General features: G+C 43.5%; 1 protein-coding gene across 2 annotated transcripts in view; it reads left to right on the plus strand.

Moving 5' to 3' along the window:
- syne3 (spectrin repeat containing, nuclear envelope family member 3) overlaps positions 1-19,931 on the plus strand; it is a 73,048-nt gene that overhangs the window by 24,239 nt on the left and 28,878 nt on the right. For both annotated transcript variants that reach the window (XM_080871184.1, XM_080871185.1), the window contains exons 7-10: positions 5,091-5,227; positions 6,150-6,324; positions 8,150-8,332; positions 9,283-9,426. In XM_080871184.1, the coding sequence (XP_080727310.1) occupies positions 5,091-5,227; positions 6,150-6,324; positions 8,150-8,332; positions 9,283-9,426 (639 nt within the window). The remainder of the gene's footprint in view (positions 1-5,090; positions 5,228-6,149; positions 6,325-8,149; positions 8,333-9,282; positions 9,427-19,931) is intronic.

Here is a 19,931-nt window from a genome sequence, read left to right on the forward strand (position 1 = left end):
CCCAGCAGATCGCATCCACTCTGGGACTGACTGGTCGAGGCTGTTGGTCACTGCTTGTGACTGACGAGAGGGAACCTCCTCTGGGGGATCCCGGTATCCTCTTTGACGTGCAGGTGTAGGCAGAACCATTCTGGGGCTGCTTGCTGTTGCCGTGCTTGGTGTGGCCGTTGCTGCTGTGGTGCTTGCTCCGGCTGGTGCTTGGACTGGACTTTGCTGACCAGCAAAACCTGAATGCGGCTGAGCATTGGGAGGGGAAACAGTCCTCAGCCCCCTGAGTTCTGCCAAAAAAACCTCCTCTCTCCTTTGCTGTCCCGCCAGGAAGTCCCTCATCATCGCAATCAGCTCTCCATTTGGGTCACGTGCTGCGGTCGCAGCAGTCGGCAATTCTGGACCAATTCTGCCCGAAACCACCTCCTCCTCCTCTGCTGAAGAAGATGACGGCACTGTGTCCCATGCCAGCTCCTCTGCTGTCTTCCCCGCCGGAAGCTCATGCTGCTGGGACTGCAGCCCTGTGCGCTTAACTGGGAGGCACGTTTTCCTCTTCCGACTAGCGATCCCACTGCTGCCACCATATGTCGTGGGCTCCTTCTCCTAAACTTCCTCCGAACAAATACAGACGTAGTCGGAAAGCATTCAGTGTGGATAATTTATTTATTTTGCCGGCCTCCCAGGTGCACAAAAAGTTATTTACAAAGAAATAGAACTGACTTAAGTCAGCACAAACAAATATCTATATACAAAACACAGTCTGCATGTTACCCTCTCTGTAACAGCTCACTGGAAAGAAAGCAAAAGCAACAGGTGGGCCCTGACCGCCTTCTCTTATACCCCATAGCCCCTCCCACTAGGCGTAATAGTCATCTCTTTATTATTATCAAACCGTCTTTCCCCCTCAGCTTATTTCCTGCTGTAGTCCTACAATACATATATGTATATACAGACATTTATGGCCACTTCCCGGCAGCCTACAGTGTTTCACAATAACACCAAACAAACCAAAAGAATAATGCAGTTCACGTGACTCTTCAAGCGCGCGCGAACCCACTATTTAAACCCCGGAACCCCATACCATCGGCTTGCATAACCCCCGTATAATTCGGCGATCATAGCGAGTCTCCGCGACCGGCTTTATGGAAGGTAAGTGGGAAAATACGTTGGCCACCTTCTGCGCTGCTCAAACTATACCTCTCACCCCTTTTTGTTTATCTGCCCGGTCGCCGAAAAGCCGCGCAGCCCCGGTAATTGTAAAAACTAATGGTGGTGGTGCGTGTATGCGCCCAGATCAGCTGTCGGCGGCTCGGGACGGGGTGACTCCGTCACAAGGCAATTAAGGCAATAGGCATTTTTAAGGCACTAAATGGATTAGCACCTTTCTGAACTTTTAAATAAGTAAACTAAGAACAGAACTTTAACTTCAGCTGGTCAGATGCTTCTGGTTGTTCCGAGAAGCAGACTAAACCAAAGACTAAATCACATCTAGTTGTAGTTTTTAGTTTAGTTAATTATCACATCTTTGCTGAAAGTTGTCATTTGTCAACATTTTGTTAAAAGAAAGTAACACCAGAGTTTAACTGGTTCTTTGTTTGAATGTGCCTTTACTCCCAAATTGTCATGATAGTTAGTCTGATAGTTTTGTTTGTTTTTTTTGGTAGTCCTGAACACAAACAACATGTTTCCAAACAGTACATTGCAAATTTTATTTTATAGACAAGTTTCTCTTTTCACTTAATTTCTTGCCATTTCGAGGTATTCTCCACTGTCTGATATGTTTGTTTGAGACACCGGATTCCTCAGAGAGGTGTGTCAGTCACATTATTAGTTCTATCTGCGTTCCTAGAGACGTAGCCAGATTTATTTTTTGCAGACGAGCTCTGTACCTGTGGAGTGGCTTCTGTTAGGTGTGTCTGGAATGCCAGACGATCTGGGGTATTCATCTGTATAATCGTCTCACCTTGAAGCAATCTTATGAGGGTTTTTTTCTTAAGGTCGGGAGAAAAGATAGTAGGATCAAGTTCATTCCCAGACTCAGGGGAAGGGTGGCAGTCAAGGAGCCATACTTAAGTTAGGGGACTGGTACAAAATCACAGGTATGCCAAATTATATGAAAACTGCATTGGAAATCCATGGTAACAGACCCCAAGATACTTAAACTCCTCCATTTGGGGCATGAACTAGCCCCCGACCCAGAGTGGGCACTCCACCCTTTTCCGGCTGAGAACCACGGCCTCAGATTTGCCCCTCCGCGAATCGCTACCTTATCGTGGTGGAGGGGTTTGTGTGTCACAGGGATCCCAGGAGCTATGTTGTCCAGGGGCTTCTGCCCCCTGGTATGGTCTCCCATGGCAAATTGGTCCTGGGTGAGGGACCAGACAAACAGCGATTCAGAAGACCCTTATGAGAAAACCATAGAGGGAACAATTCATCCAGCCCAGGATAGGGTTACCGGGGCCCCGCCCTGGAGCCAGGCCCAGAGATGGTACCCAAGGGTGAGCGTCTGGTAGCCGGCCCTTAGTCCAAGAGGCCCGGCCGGGCAGAGCACGAAAAGGGGACATGGGCCCATCCTCCTGCTGGCCCACCACCTGCAGGCGCCATAGGGATAGGGTGCATTGTGTGTTGGACGGCGGCCAGGAGTGGAGACCGTGGTGGACTTGATCCCTGGCTACCAAGACTGGCAATTGTGATGTTAGTTGGACATCTTTGTAAAATTGATGAAATTATAAATGCAAAAAAGTACCACAAGATCTTCATCAACCACGGCATCTGAATAGTGTCTAATTGGCAGGACTTTATTGTTGAGCATGACTGTGATCCCAAACACAGCAACAAAGAAGAGCTTTGATTAACATCCTGGAGTAATTTTTTTGTGTGTTTTTCAGCAACTGTCACACATGCTTCCTGAGCAAACTCAGCCCGTTCTTTTTTTTAGCAAATCTCTCGCGCTGCTCCAGAGTTGATGGTCTTCTGGCATGAGCCTTGGACTTTATTATGGAGGTATTATGTATGCTGCATCCCCTCAGCATAACACTCCTTCCACTGTGGAGGGAGTGTTAAAGTGTTGTTTGGGTTGTATCCCTCTTCTTTCTTTATCCAAGCGTAAACAGTGCCTCATTGTCCAGAGAGAGTTCTAGTTTAGTCTCATCTGACCAAAGGATGCTTCCAGTATGCATAATCTTTCTCCAGGTTGTTCTAAGCATACTTCAGTCTGTTTTGAAAGTGTCTTGTTAAGATTCAAAAGTTGAGAAAGGGTACAAGAGGTGATCGAAAAATAACCACACTGGTCCGGCCGGGTGAAGTCAAACGAAGATTTTAATTCACACGTGGGAAGATCACTGAAAACAGCAATTGATCTTCGACTTACTAAAGCACAAACAATTATTTTATAACATCAGGGTTTGTTTACTGACGCCCCTTCATGCGTCACAGATACATTTTATACATACGTCAAATCAACACCACAATGACCTTTTACACAGAACATCATCGTCTATTTTCATGGCTGGCACTTCCTGTGTACCTTTCAGTTCTTATCCTATTCCTCTTTCTTGCCGAGACACCAAGAAACGGTTCCTCTTTTACCGAGACAATTTTGCAGTTACAGCCAAACATAACTAACCTCTCCTCTAAATAAGTCTAATTTAAAGTGTGTGTGTCACGACCTCACTCAGCCTCGATGTCACCTCTCGCACTTCTGACCTTTTACCAGACCAGAGGCTCACTGAGACTATGTGTATGTCTTCTACTAAATAAATGTTTTAATCAAGAACCTCTACTAAAACCTTAATATAAAATGACCTGATATAAGTGTTTTGTAAGCATGTATTGCAATTCCTTCTATGTTCTAGTTTTCCCTCAGCATGTATCACCTGAACAGTCACGTCAGTGAGGCTTACGACCTTTAAAGAACCTGAACATCAACTCAAATAAGCACAGATATGCAATATGTATAAAATAGTTATAACTGCACCTGAAATACAAAGTTAACATCATCATAAACATCTTAAGGCCATCTTAAAGCTATCTGTTACATTGTTAAAGCAATGATCATACTGCAGATTATATTATGCTGGTCAAATACTCTTCTGTTCATCCCCACAGTCTCTTCTGCAGAAGTGGAATTTTTCTTAGTTTGCAGCCTTGGAGTCCATTCCTGTGCAATGCTCTAGGGGTTGTTTTCTTTGATATTACAATTCCCAACTTGGCTAGGTCATTTACTCATGTTAAGGTAAGGTCTGTATATATGTCTCTGATTACTTTTGTTTCTTGCATCTTACCTCTGCCAGGCTTGTTCTGCACTCTGTGGTTTTCTTTGAATTTCTTGATGATAATTCTCACTCCATTTTTGACCCTTGGAAATGCTGTGTTTCCTTTGTGTATCCACAGAGATATAAAGAAATGAGAATGAGTCAAAGCCTTTACATAGTGCTGTTTATTGAACCATATTGCCTGTGTGACACCACACTAGGGACAAGAGTTGAAAGTCAAGAGCAACTGCTCGACAAGCAAACACACGCAGCTATCTCTAGAGTTTTCAGAGAATGGTGTTTAAAAGAGAAAATATCCAGTAAGTGGCTGTTCTCTGGGTGAAAATGTCTTGTTGACTTCAGACAAGAATCGCTAGAATCCTTGAAGGCAGTAGAAAACAGCACGTCCAACCTTCATGCAGATAGGCTGCAGCTGTCGAAGACCACACCAGCTGCAACCCCTGTCATCTAAGAACAGGAGGCTGAAGCTACAGTTCACACAGGCTCACCAATATTAGACAGTAAAATATTGGGTAGTCTCATTAAGCTCTAAATCTGCTACAACATTCAGATGGTAGTGTCAGAATTTGGTGTAAACAACATGAAACCATTAATGTATCCTGCCTTGTATCAGTAATTCAGGGTACTCAGTCTGTAAGTTGTACGTTTTTAGTATTTTGTATTTCAGCTAGGAGTTAGAACTAGGAAGTGGATGGCCTTTAATTAACCCTGGGATTGATTAGAGTGCAGGATTATATAATAGCTCAGTGAGCGTTGGGGTTGTTACTTTTTGTGTGAGTTGCTACTTGTACTCCTCTTGTACTGTTTATATTCTGTTGTGTGTTTCAGGGTGTGAGGAATACTTTAGCAGGGGAAGAATCCCAGGTGGAACTGCTCAAGGCTCAGCTCAGGGAGCTCTTCAGGTTCTCAGAGGACTCGCGTCACCTTTCTCATGATGTCTTGGCTGTTGTTAAAGAACATCAAAGGTATGTGCTAGGGAGCTTGTGTTTGTGTTTGTGTGGGAGTTTTTTGAAACCCCAAAACAAAACTAAAAATAAGGCCCCATGATGACTAATCATTTAGTAAAATTAATCATTTTACTTTCCTTAGATTACTGTTGTTATCTAAATGAGAATGTTAAAAGTGAAAATGTATGTGCTATAATAAATCTGTTGAAAATATAATATAATAATCTGAAGAATGCACACACTTTATAAATGTGGGTGTGTTACATTATAAATGCTGTGTTTAGTTATACAGTGGAACCCTGACTTACGAAATTAATTCGTTCCAGAGGGTCTTTGGTAAGTCGAAATTTTCACAAGTCGAAGCACCTTTTTCAAACACATTTGCATGACATACACTACCAGTCAAAAATTAGGACACACCTTCTCATTTAATGTTTTTACTACTTTTCTACATTGTAGATACATACTGAAGGCAAATATAATATATATGAAGCATATATGGAGTTATGTAGCAAAGAAAAAATGGATAAAAACTTTATATATGTCTTATATTTCAGATACCTTAAAGTATCCACCCTTTTCTTTGTTGACAGCTCTGCAAATCCTCGGCCTTCTCTCACTGAGCTTCATGATGTAGTCACCTGAAATAGTTTTTACTTCACCACTGTGCCTTGTCAGGGTTCATTTGTGAAATTTCCTGTCTTCCTATTAAATTAAAAGCTGTGTCTGTGACTGGTAGTGTATCTTCACTGATGTGTCACCAGCAGTAGCTCTCCATCTAGGGAGAAATATGGAACTACCAGCAGGAATGTGGAACTTATTAGCTGCAAAATCTGACTCTGTTTATTTACTGTAAGGATAAATCATAACACCTTAGGGCTTCTGGGAAACTTCTTTTCAAATTGTAGTTGTACATTTGTACATATGTGCTGTGTTTCAGTGTGAAATGTCGAGCAACTAGACTGTGTTCAGAGTCCGAGTTGGGACTGAGAAACATCCTCCAAGACCCGCTACTGGTCTACGACCAATGGAAAGATACGGTTTCTCAGGTGTTGGAAACTTCTGCTGAGGTCACAGACTTCTCCCATGTTGCCATGTTAGTCCAGAAGATTGAGGTAAAACAAATGCATTATCTTTAGAAGGACTTTTTGCTCATATAGAAAAATTCCTCACCTTTGTAAATTTGTGTATGTTAACCCCTGCAATTTGAATTGTTTGGTGCAACCAAGAAAAACTTTCATACTAGCTTAACACAAACGGAGCAGACACAATCATACAGGTTGGGAGGTCAGATGGGCTTTCAAAACTTGCTATCAACACCTGCTACCAATTTAGAATCAGCTCTTTAACCTGACATGTAGAGCAGGGCGATGTGACCAAAAATATTTATCACGATATACATTTGAAAATTTGCGATAACGATATAACTGACGATATAATTGACACGAGACAAAATGCTTTACAACTCCACAACTTTATTAGTGCAAAACAAAAAAAAAAATCAATGTATTTTCACTTAAACAAGCAGCTGTTTTTTATGTGCATTAAAGTTATATAAAAATGTAACAGTGCAAATGCAAATTCCTCGCTGACAGTTTAACCAAAAGGCATTTCCAGTGGAAACTGGCCGACATATCCTCAGCATAACCATGTATAATATCCACAAAACTTAAAAAGAGGTGATACACACACAATACGGTAATATTATGTTGAAGCACAGTACGTATCACTCCGCGAGGCTCCTGCCTACGATAGCCGTAATGCTCCAACAATCCATCAAGCGGTGCAGCTTCGTAGCTTAGCAAAGTCGTACTGAAACATTTGACAGATTTTCGAGCGCCGTGTACATAAAATCGTTTCGAGGTCAGTAAACACAACCAGAGTTCATACATAAGGCACACGGGATTATAAGGGGCGCTGTCGACTTTCAGAAAAATCAAAGGATTGATTTTAACCGTGTGTAATAACGACGGCCCGCTAGCATGCTCTACCAAAAATAGTGCTTTGTTGTGTATCTGACGGACGAAAGCTAAACCAGTTCCACACCACTGAAGTTGCAGCATTTTTACAAACCAGTTCTGGTTCATCTGTTTCATTCAACGATCCACTTTCACTCTTCTCATTCTGCGTTGCCGGCATGTGCGTCTGTAAACAAAGGCACTGCGCATGCGCGTTTTACCCATATTCTATCGCGATATGTCATTTTCCTATCGTTGCCCAAAATTACACCGGTATTACCGTGAACGGTATGATATTGCCCAGCCCTACTGACATGCATGTCTTCAGACTGTAGGGAAAAACTGAGCACAAATGGAGAAAAGGCATGCAGGCACAGGGAGAACATGAACACTCACATAGAAAGGTTTCAACCCAGTTCGTTCTACATTCTACAAAGACCTCGGTGGGAAGATACGATTCTATTGTCTGCTGCACTTTGGTTATCCTGATGTGCTTGTTTGTATTCATAAGATAATTGTATCATAACTGGTTAGCTTTCTTCACTTTGGAAAGTTTTGAGTTGCGTAACTCAGTCTGCACTGTAGGACAGTCAAAATTCTCAGTGAAAAGTTCTGTGTGAAAGTCTGCATAGAAATAATTTTTAGAGTTTCATTTGAATGTTCATGTAAATATGTGGACTTTGAGAAGTTGTATAATGCTAGCTGGGCAGCATAGTGGCCTCACAGCAAAAAGGTCCTCAGTTTGACTCCACCATCTATGTGCATCTATGCAACTCTATGTAAGATTTGCACATGGAGTTTGAGTGGGTTCTCTCCAGGTACTCCGGCTTCTTCCCATGGTCCAAACATGTGCAATTAGTTGGGTTAGGTTAATCGATGATTCTAAATTGCCCTGTGACAGACTGGCAATCTGTCCAGGGTGCTGACTAAAACGTTCAGGAATGAGACGTGTGAATATGTTCTTTTCTACTCTCTGCGCTAGTGTCTCCTGAAGGAAAGTGTCCAGCTGCAGGAGCGCTTCAGTCTACTGGAAGTGAAAGGGGACCTGCTAGACTCTGTGTTTGGTCCTGAGAGGTCTGATGGACTGCAGAGCGAACTGAGCACTGCCATGAGGAACAGAGAACTGTTGCATGTTCAGCTGCAGCAGAGGAAGAGCAGGCTACAGGTATGCGCGTGTTGGCGTCGTCCACTGAGCTTTGTTTTGTCTTAGGTTTGAGTGTCAGTCTATTCAAAGCTTTACCGTATCCCTCAGGCTTAAAGAAAAGACCAAGACAAACCTTTTGGACTTTTAAACTGATCCTGAAATCATTAACAGGTCATGTTTGACAAGAAATGCATACAGAGAGCGATGAGAAAAGAGGGCGGAGTTGTCCAAGAGACAGTCTAAAAGAGAATGTGACTATCAAATCAGTAAATATTTTCAGAGGCTACATAACAATCACGGGTTTGCCTTTTGATATCAGACTATGGAACGATAAGTAACCTGGCAACTGTTTTGTAATTAGTTCGTGTCAGTGAACAGACAAGATTGTCTTGGTGAATGCCCTTCTGTCTCGCTTTGCCCATACCAATCTTATTTACTGCAGTGTAACAACAACGTCACTCATTAGATTTTGTGCAACACATGTGAGCTGTCACAGTTTAGAAACTGAAATCATCAGATGCATTTACTAAAGTGTGCATGAATGCATTCTAGTAAGTACATGCAGGATCTGGTGTAATTATCAAAGTAGATACTAAAAGCACTGTAAAAGCACTTGCTGTAGTGTCAAATCTTGGACTTAGTACTCAATGTTGTGTTCATACTATGGCTCATTCAATAAAGTGTGTGTGTGTGTGTGTGTGTGTGTGTGTGTGTGTGTGTGTGTGTGTGTGGGGACGGGTATTAACATCTTCATGGGGACCAAAACTTGGTAGTTTACACGACTTTGAAGGCATTTTTGAGACTCAAAATGTGGTTTTAGTGTCAGGGTTACAATTAGGTTATGGTTAGGTGAATGAAATGAAAACTCATCTTCAAAGAATGAAGACGTCTGGTTGACAAAATACTGTTAGACTTTAAGTTGACTGGGATAAATGATAAGAACACACTTAATGACATTTTCCTTCTCACAGGCATTCATTTCAAGAACCAAGGACTTCACTGACACCTACAAGCTGATGTGCTCAAAGTTGTCCAGTGTCAAAGGCAGACTGATGACAGCTGATGGTCTACAGCCTGACATTCTCGCCAAAAAAAGCCAGTCAGACCAGTTTGGGGTGAGTTTTTTCACCCGCCAGACTTTGGGTTAGACATTTATTAACCAGCCACACCATAAATCCACCTGCCTATAATTTGACTCGTCTTCTATGACTATATCTTTCTAAGCTGACAAAACAGCTGTGACCTGTATGGGCATGGACAGCACTTGGAATAGATTGTCTGTATCCTGTTTGGCATCTGGCCTGTCGCACTCTCAGTGCTCAATCAGAGATCTGGCTGGTTTGAAGGCCAGGTCCAAAGCCATGTCGCTCTTTGCATTCCTCAAAAATTTTCTCATCCTTACTGGTACATAGTTGTCCAAGTATGCTGAAAGTTAGACTGTATTGTATTGTATTTGCTTATTTAATTTCAGTTCACATGAAGAGTCACACTGTAAAGTGTAAACCCTTTAAATATGAGTTAGTCCGTCAATGTCAGGAAACGCTGTCTGTTCATATTATTTCATTCAATTGCCTCATTTAAGTTTTTCAGTCCCGTAAGGTTCCAAAAATCACTCGTCTGAAGCAACATTTCACTCTGAAAATGAAATTCTTATCATTGCTCTCAATTCCAAAAGCAAATGAAATAGTCGTCCACTGCTTTTAATGCCTTTCTCGTCATCAGAAGTTTTGTTCAAATAGTCTGTTTCTCTCGGGAAGGTGAAGTAACGCGTGTGTGGTGGCCATGAAAAAGGCTATTGACATTCTCCAAATACTGAAAAAGGAGCTTTAATGCTTCCTTTAGCAGAGGGTTTATAGAAGGAGAAGAGATGACTCTATAAGGAGATGATGAATGATTGGCAAAGTAGAGAAGATCATCCAAATATAAATGTTACTCATAGCTGCATTTTTCATTTCATGCCAGAACTTACTGATGGCCTGTTAAAGGCACATGTTAACTATGAACTGTAACAAAATGTGCTTCTTGTTAAATTGTTGCCTTCCATGAAGAACGTAGCTTTATACAAGCGCTGTAAACCAAAATTCTGATGTATTTTAATCAATTAAAGTGTGCTTAAGCTTCTGTATAGTTTAGGTTTCAGGTCATTGTATTGTCAGCCTTTAGAATTATTGTTTATTTATTTATTTATATATTTATTTTTATTATTATTATTAGTATTATTATTAGTAATAGTAGTATTACTGGGTCAGCTGGCAGGAAAATGTATATTAGCCTGATGCTGCATTTGCAGGGTTACCTAATAGTGCACTAATTAACATACAAATTAGGGCTGCTCGATTATGGCAAAAATGATAATCACGATTATTTTCACTGAAATTGAGATCTCGATTATTTGACGATATTTATTTAACCCTTTAAGACCTACCATAGAACCAAGTCCGCCAGAGCTTATATTATTTTTTTATATGCTGTAGTGCCATTTTTGGGAGCATTTCAAGTTGCTATACATCAATACAACTGTTATAGCCCATATTTTAATAATATGTATGCATTAAGTCCATAGTAACTACATTAATTGCAAAAAAGTGCAATAAACTGCAAAAAAATTGAAAATCGTTTTTGTTTTTTTTACATATATTTCTACTTGGAGAAATTTAAGAGGCTTATCCCTCAAAACTTTAAATACAAAAAAGTTGCAAAAAAATAGTTTACAACAACAGGAAATTTATTTTGAGTTTCTTCATAGTTTTATTTTGGAGATACAGCAATTTTTATATACTGCAGGAAAAACAAAAAACAATCCTATGATGCAAATTTGCAAAGAAAACAGCAGGTGCATCAAAATAAACTATTTCCAGCAGTGCAATTCGAGTTCTAAGCATCCCAGAAACTATTCAGAAAAGTCAAACATGACTTATAAAAGCACCAGTATAGTCTTTTAAGGCCTACAAGTAAAAAACTACATTTTCCACGAAAATGACGTCACTTCCGGTTTCGGACAGGAAATGGCGAACATGCGACAGTTCGCGCTGACGTCTGTTTCACTGTGGGAAGTGTTACGAACAGCTGATCGGATCGGCAAAGAGTGTTTCTGGAATATTATGTTTTTGTTCCTGCAAGCGCTTTTTATGCAATTTTTGCAAAGCTTTATGTGGAAGGAAACCGGGACCGAGGACAAGCTGATGGCATAAGATGTAAGTACAACTCCTCCGGTTTCATATGCAAAACAAATTATTGCGCTAGCTTATGCGGCTCCAGTTCTACAGGGATTTAAAGGGTTAACAATAACAATGTATTGAATAATGACTTTAAAAAATAATATAAAATAGTGTGCAAATACTGATAACAGTGCAAATGTTTGCAATATAAAAAATAAATGAAAAATGTAAACATCTATGTTTAGTGAACTTTGTAGTGTTGCTCTGTGGTGCAGCTATGACACCATAGCAAAGTTTACACACTGTGTCTACTTGATCCACGTCTGACTCCACGAACCCATAATGTTTTGTGATCAGGAGATATTTTATTTTGTATTCTCACAATCAGTTATCATTGATTAATCATTTACCATTGTTGAATCTGTTGACAGTAGAATCTGTTAATTACATCTGTGTTATTGTGAGCAAATATTAATGCACACTGACTGTTTATATTAATGCACACTGACTGTTTATATAAAGTTGTTGCACGTTAGAGCAGAGCAGTCACACCATACAGATCCACGAGTCCTGTTGGGCCCTGGCAGGCCTGCGTGTAGTTCTGCACGTACGCCGGCCTCTACTTACATGCACGTTCACCTACACACTTAGTAATAATAGGAGGGTCATCTGAGGACAGTTTGTCTGATAAAATACACTTTCACAAAATGCACAATGTAATACACACTTGTTTTTCTCTTAAGAGTAGCAGTTGATGTCTATATAAGGGAAAACTTTGGGATAGGCGGGGAATTGTTATCATTTGAGATCATTTCCAGTAAAGATCCAACTGTGATGTCATAAAGGCAATATAAGGAGACTGATGCTTCAGTTGACGAGAGGATTCGATTGCAAATTGTCTTTTCCCACACTAAGTGCGCAAAGTGTGTAATAAAGATCACTATTTTTGACACCTACTTCGACTTGGGCTTGCTTTCTTCTCTTCCCTAACTCGAACGAACCTTAACAATTCCTGGTGCCGAAACTCCGGGTGGGGAGGAGTTGCAACCTGCAGCTCGTCGTGGAAGGTGACAAAGGGGGCGAAGGCCAGCAGCCTATCTGAGTGACGCCAGGCGACATAAGAAAAGGTGAGTGCCACCTGTTGATTTTTATCCAAAGGCGCTATATTGGAAGTTAAAACTAAATTTAATTAAATAATATTCACTCAGTCTGGGCTTCTGGCGTTGGTCCATAGTGATCTTGACTAATTAGTTTTAAAATAGGGCATAGTAGTCTGACTAAATTCATTGTTGTTCATTTTGGGGGTGAATTTTGAGTTAAGAAGTTATGTGTTTAAGTTAATACGGTTTAAGGTGTGTGGAAACAAATAAATACGGTTTAAGAGGTTTATCTGTGGGTTGACTGGGATGCCAGCCAGTCAATCGGTAGTGTAGGGATAATTTGGTTTTGATTGAGTAGCAAAAACGCGGTTTTGGGTCTCAGGTAATTAAACTGGAGGGCAGGGTACCCACAGTGAGGCTTTTAAAATAAGTAAATTTAATTTAGGACTGGGGCGTGGCCCCTAAGGGCGTAGTTCAGCTCAGCGCTGTGGCGGCGACACCTGACAGTGGACGCACCGTTAGGCTATTTGCTTGGTTGGTTGCCAGGGGGATTCGGGCGCCCCGAATAAACCGAAACGGTCGAAGGGAGACCGTTTCTTTTACTGCGCCAGATTGACAGATAGAGTCGCGGACCGGCCGCTTCCCATAAAAACGTCAGCTGCCTGTCAACTTTAAGTATAGCCAAAAGCGTGAGCCAGGATTTCATTGCCTTTCACGCAGCTGGTGGAGTTCCAGGTGTCCGGCGGGGTGTGGTTTTAAATTATCTAGCGTTAGTAATGAGGCCGTTTTCAAGGCGGCGTACTTGAGACGGGTAATTGATCAGCAAGAGCGAGGCTCTGGGCTGAAAGATGCTTTTAAATTAGTCAAAAATTTAGCAACACCAGCAGAGAAATAGAGAAGTGAGATAAAGTTGTTCTGGCATATGGTGTTTTCTTAGGAATTTGAGCACTATCGGGAGGGCGTTCCCGAGGTGTGTATTGACCAGCAAGGCGAGGCCTGGGCTATAGGTGCTTTTAAATTAGTCAAAAAAGTTAGGAGTAACCTCTTCTGGTATATGACGTCTATGGGGCCCGTGTGTATACTGTATATAAATTACTCGTGTGTCTGTGCATTTAAAAGTGTAAATTGTATAAACTGTCTTGTGTTGTTGAATTTTTTCTGTGTGGATTCAGAGTGTGAAAAAACGAAAACGCCTTTCTCTTCTCTCGCTCTCAGAGAACAGAGAGTGTGTGTGTATCTCTCCTGAAGGAGAGGGGAGGGGTAGTGTGGTGCTGCGCAGTAGCGGGCACACGCGCGCGAGTACGAGCGGAGTGTGTGTGTGTACAGCTGCGGCCCTATTTCTCCCTTTCTGTCCTTCTGAGCTTCTTTTCGTTAGGTGAAGGGGGGTCTCAGAAGTATGGTTGAAAGATTTCAGTATATTAAATAAACTAAACCTTGTAGTCTTGTGTTGGTGATTTCCTAATGTGATTATGGTTTAATAGAATTCCATGAGTAATGAGCCCTTGTGTAAAACTCCAGTAAGGTAGGAGTGCGGGGATAAATATCTTGACAAGATTTGAGAACTTTGGGTGATTGTTGGGAGATTTTTAGTTGGGTCGTATTTCTTTCTCTACCTGGAAAAGGCAGAGATCTGTGCTCTATTTGATGTTGTGTAAATAAAGCTTTTAAAAGTTGGTTGAGTCTCTCGTATAAGGAGGGAAAACGGTGCATGGTAGATTGTTTGGATTATTCGTGTATGTGAAAACTTTGTAGTTGTCAGGGAAGTGAATGTGAGAGTGAATTTTCGCTGGCTTTGCGTGCTTAAAACTGTTATATTAGACGTTTGTCAAGCTTTGAGCTTGAAAGGAGGATTAGAGGGTGTGTGTGTGTGTGTGTGTCTGTGGGCGGTCTCTCTCTCTCAGGCTGGAGCCTAGCGGAAGTTCGGCTTGACCAGCTTGTGAGATTCTGACTGCCGAAAGGAAAATACAACGAGGCAACCCCTAGGGGAGGAGCCTAAGACCGGCCATTTTGGTAAGGTAAGTGAGGTCAAAAAGCAAAATGGCTGAAGAGGAAAAGGCGACCCCTGGAGGGGGAAAGAGATACAAGCCACTGAAGGAGCAAATACAGGAATTGAAGAAAGCCATTAAAATGACTGAAGGGACGTCTTCAAAAGAGATTGCTCGTCAGTGTCAGGATTTAGAAAAAGAAGTGAAGGAATTATGTGAAAATCAACAGAAGACATTGGAGGACAGAATCCCTCTGCACTCCCTCTTTCAACGACAAGGGGAGAAATGTGAAGAGAGAATCAAGGAGCTTGAAGAGGAATCTTTAGGACGTTTCCAGGGGAGAAAAATAAAGGCTGAAAAGAAACTTATGATGGAAAAACAAAGTAAGTATTGTAAGCTTATGATTATCTCCCAAGGTGTTTCCCACTGGATGCAAGAGGAAGTGAACGACATCCAGCCAGCCTTAAAAAAGGAAGCTGAGGCTGAGGGAAAGCTATATCCCAGCCTGAAGGACTTCCTGAGTGGCCCACCCCCACCTTATATTTGTCCAGTGGTGGCCCTGGAGGGTGGTACTATGTGGGGGCCCGAAGGAAAAACAGGAAAAGTGACAGGTGGAATTGTCAACTTGCAGGAGAATCCTCCACCATCGACATCTGCTCCAGCCACAGTGGAGGCAGACACAGGAGTAGTGCAGCCACAATCAGGGGCACCTGCACAGAAAGCAATGCAGTCTCAATCAGCCGCAGCTGCATCAGAGGTAAGTCAGCCGCACCCAGTTGCTGGGACATCACAAGGAATTACTACACGGGGGTTGATCTTGATTCCTCCCTCTCTTTTTAGCCCAGATAGAGCTACAGAAGAAGCTCAACCTGTGGCGTCTACAAGTACCGGACAGGTGACATTGCAACAGCCCAGCCAGGAAAATCCATCCCAGGAGGCCTGGACTTCAGAGGAAGACTCACCTTCAATGCAGTATCAGAAGGCGCCATCAAAGGCGACCCGAAAAACTAATCAGAGGTCAACGGTTGATGATTCTGAGAAAGAACAGTGGCAAGGCCACGTTTTTGGAAAAGAATCTGACAATCGGGAGGCCGTGATACAGCTGGAACGCCTCTTGAGAAAATTGGAGGAGGAAGGCGTAGCAACACCACGTAGCGTAGCACAAACACTTTATGCCTTGGAAAAGGACTTGGCGGCCTCAGTAGAAAGCAACACACGAAAATCCAGAGAAGTGTCAAACCTGCAAAGGGGAGGATTTGCCCCAAAGTTTCAGACTCCCACAGGAAGGACGATCCTTCGCTCTGGGAGGGTTCTGGAGGAACCAAGAGATAAAAGACCGTCCATCTTTGAGAAGAACCAGAGGAAGACTGTTGCATTGCCAACTGAAGAAGGGCAGTGTGACGCAGAGGAGGAATTATCCCTCACAATGCCTTTATTGACGGGTGGAAGGGGTGAACCAGTCTACCACCCCTACAATATCAGAGATCTTGAGGCTCTGGTGAAGCAGCTGCCCCCAATCACGGAGGGAGGAGCCGCTTGGTTGAGGAGACTAGGAAGTCTTACAGAAGGAGAGGAATTGGCCCTGGGAGATTTCCGAGCTATCGGTGGGAGGACCTTCAGAGGAGGAGGCCTCGCAGATGTAGAAGAGATAGCAAGAACTGTATGCCAACCAAACGACGTCCCCTATGCAAGGGTGCGAAATGCTCTCTCTGACGCAGTGCGTGAGAAGTATCCGACTCATAACATGGGCACTACACCTAGGATTGTTTGGACCCCAGAACATTCCCCTAGAGAGTTTATGGAGCATGCAAAAGAACAGTGGATTCTTCAAACTGGTGAACATCCTGGGCAGAATGGTGAACCAAGGGCGTGGTTCCGATCTGCAGTATTAGCAGGTCTCCCAGAACGAGTAAGAACAGATTTACAAAAGAATCCTGATTTTGCGGTGGCGGATTCAGCAAAATGGGAGAGGCACATTATACATCGACTTGAGCTGGAGAAAGACGAGGTCAACAAGAAAAAACAGGAGCTGGAGGAGGCGCAAGGGCAGTTAGTGAAATTGAAATTGGCAGAGGCGAGAGAAAAACTAAATGAAAAGAAAAAGGAAACCAAAGATGGACCTAAGAAGATGCTGGTGGCGCAGCCACCGGGCAATCCGGGGCCTGATTGGCCAGATTTGAATCCGGTTCTGTACCCTGATGACCGATGGCCCGCCAATGAATTCCCAAGGCAAGGAAGACCCGCGGGGAATTGGGGGGCTACTAGGTCGCTGAGGGGACGTGGTGGATCCCAAAGGGGAGGTGGACCAAGGGGCCGTGGTCTGGGGGGACCTATGCTGGACCCGAATGTATGCCGAAGGTGTGGAGGACGAGGACATTGGGCTCGTAATTGTCCTACGCCATGGCTACCAGAAACAGCTTATTCATCATCACCCCAGGCACAGGGAACTTTTCGAGGCAGAGTGGGCCAGACAAGGGGACATCAAGCTCCAAACCCAGGCATGGCGCCAGCGGCTCAGTATCCCCTGGGATACTGGGGCGGAGAGGAGGAGCTGTACTGACGGGACCCACAGAGACCAGACAACATGGGGGTGGCAGATCCTATGTTGTCAATGAGTGTGGAAGGAGATGAAATGACCTTCCTTGTGGACACTGGGGCTACCTATTCAACACTGAAACAAAAACCAAACAGTGCCACACTTTCCAACCATGTGGTCAGTGTTGTTGGGTTTTCTGGGGTACCAATGACGCTGCCAACAACCAATCCAGCCCTGACGGTGCTGGGAAAACAGACATTGAAGCACAGCTATGTGGTGTCTCCCCATGTGCCTGTGAACTTGATGGGCAGGGATCTGCTCATTAAATTGGGGGCCACCATCATGTGTTCAGCTGATGGACTAACAGTGACACTTCCAGGAGGAAAAGAGTTTCCGTGCCTGGGGACATTTTCAAAGAACCAGTACTTGCTGAAAGACTGTGAACAAACGACCGCTGACATCTATTGGGGTCGTGTGGTGGAAGAAGGCATACTAAGACAATATCAGTTGTGGAAACCTTGGATTATGGCCTTGGCAGTCTTCTCTCCCCCCAGGGATCCGTTCCATGTCACCCTCTATTATGATAGAAATGATGATGAAATTTACAGGGACCTGTTCCAGTCTGACCTTGAAGGCCAGACTTGGAATGTGTGTTCTCAAAACATCTATGTCGGTCCGGAGGGTGTCGCGGCAGCAGTAAAATTAACCGACGAACAACGGCCTTGGTTCAAAATGGGACCTGATTCAGTGCCCCATATAACATTGGCGGTCCATGAGAGTCATCAGGCGAAGGAGCTGGGGACGATGGTCAAAAGAGCCCTCGAGGAACCTGGCTGGCAAGCTACTCAGATTCCAGACGTTTGGTACTCGCCAAAATGCAAAATTTATCGTATCACTTGTCAATCAGAGGACACAGTGATGTTGGAGCATCAACAAATCTCAAGAATTCATGGGAGAGAAAGAACAGACCATGCGGATGCAGTTGCCGCACTTGCGACTCTTCCTGACACTTTGTGGTCAGCAGGGCCTACGGATGTGGGCCAGGCCACGTGTTCGCCTGTTTTGTTCCAGCTGAAGTCTGAAACGCCAATTTGGAAACCACAGTATAGGCAAAAGAGAGAAGCTGAGGAGGGAATTGCAGAAACCATTGAGGGGCTATTGAAAGTAGGGGTGCTTGAGCCCTCTCAATCCTACTGGAATACTCCTATTTTGCCAGTAGAGAAGCATGGGACAGGAAAGTACAGAATGGCACATGACTTAAGAGCCATCAATGCCATTTTACGTACTGACACGGTGCCAGTCCCAAACCCATACACAGCCTTGACGGCATTAACACCAGACCAGAAGTGGTTTACATGTATTGATTTAGCGAATGCATTTTTCTGTCTCCCATTGCATGAGTCTCTGAGGGACATTTTTTCATTCACATATGGGGGACAACAGTACAGATACACAAGGTTGCCACAAGGGTTTGCACTTTCCCCTGGCATTTTCAACCAAGTGTTGAAAGAAGCTTTATCGCCATGCCATCTCCCAGAGGGGTGTTCACTAGTGCAATATGTTGATGATTTGCTCATTGCAGCTCCGTCTGCTTCGGCATGCACGGCAGCTTCACTTACCATACTGAAGAGACTCGCTGAGTGCGGTTTCAAGGTCAGTAAAGAAAAGTTGCAGTTGGTCCGACCAGAAGTAACATTTCTGGGCCGTGTCATTGCTCACAAATCAGTGGGTCTGCTAAACACTCATCGTGATCAGATTTTGACACATCCAAGACCGCGTACGGTTAAGGAGTTGCTCTCATTCTTGGGGTTAACGGGATACAGCCGGCACTTCATTCCAAATTATGCAGGCAAAACAGCCCTGTTGAGGGATTTGGTAAAAACGGCAGGTGTCAGAAATCTTAAGGCTGAACTGCCATGGACATCGGCCACTGAGTCGGCATTTATTGCATTAAAACAGGACTTATCTAGATCGGCTGATCTTGCTATCCCTAATTACGAACAACCCTTCTATCTTGATGTTTCTGAAACACACGGGATAGCTAATGGGGTGTTGTTTCAGAAAAAAGGGGGAGGAAGAGATATACTTATGTACGTCAGCATCAGGCTGAATTCATTAGAGACAAGGCACCCGAGATGCACTCAGCATGCCATTGGGGTGTCAAAAATTATACAAAAGACAGCACATATAGTGAGGGACCATCCGTTGAAGGTGCTGACCACCCACAGTGTGGTGGCATATGTTAATTCACAAGCCTTCACCATGACACCTCTTACACAACAGAGAGTGTGTAGAGTTTTAGACGCTCCTAACTTGACTTTCACACATGAAGGAATTAACATGGCAGATTTAATGGAGTCAGGAGGAGAACCTCATGACTGCGCAAAGAGAGCTGAAGTGGACGAGAAGATAAGAGAAGACTTGAAAGCAGAACCTCTGACAGGAGCTGAAGATTGGTTCACTGATGGATGCTGCTACAGGGACAATGAAGGATTAAAAGCAGGCTACGCGGTAGTTTGCAGAAAAGGGGCGGCATTTGAAGTGAAGGAGGCTGGAAGACTTGAAGGGCAGCAGTCAGCCCAAAGAGCAGAAGTAATTGCTCTAAGTCGAGCTTTGAGACTTGCAAAAGGAAAAAGAGTCAACATTTACACGGACTCAGCTTATGCTTTTGGAGCAGCTCATGTGGAGCTAGCCCAATGGAGAAGAGCAGGATTCAGGACAGCAGATAACGCACCAATCTGCCACAAAAAGGAAATGGAAGAACTTGAGCAGGCCTTGGGAGATCCAGAGGAGGTGAGCATCATAAAATGCAAAGGCCACTCCTCAGGGACCGGCCTGATG

The sequence above is a fragment of the Rhamphochromis sp. 'chilingali' genome (assembly GCF_963969265.1).
Source record: "Rhamphochromis sp. 'chilingali' genome assembly, chromosome: 21".
NCBI lineage: Eukaryota > Metazoa > Chordata > Actinopteri > Cichliformes > Cichlidae > Rhamphochromis > Rhamphochromis sp. 'chilingali'.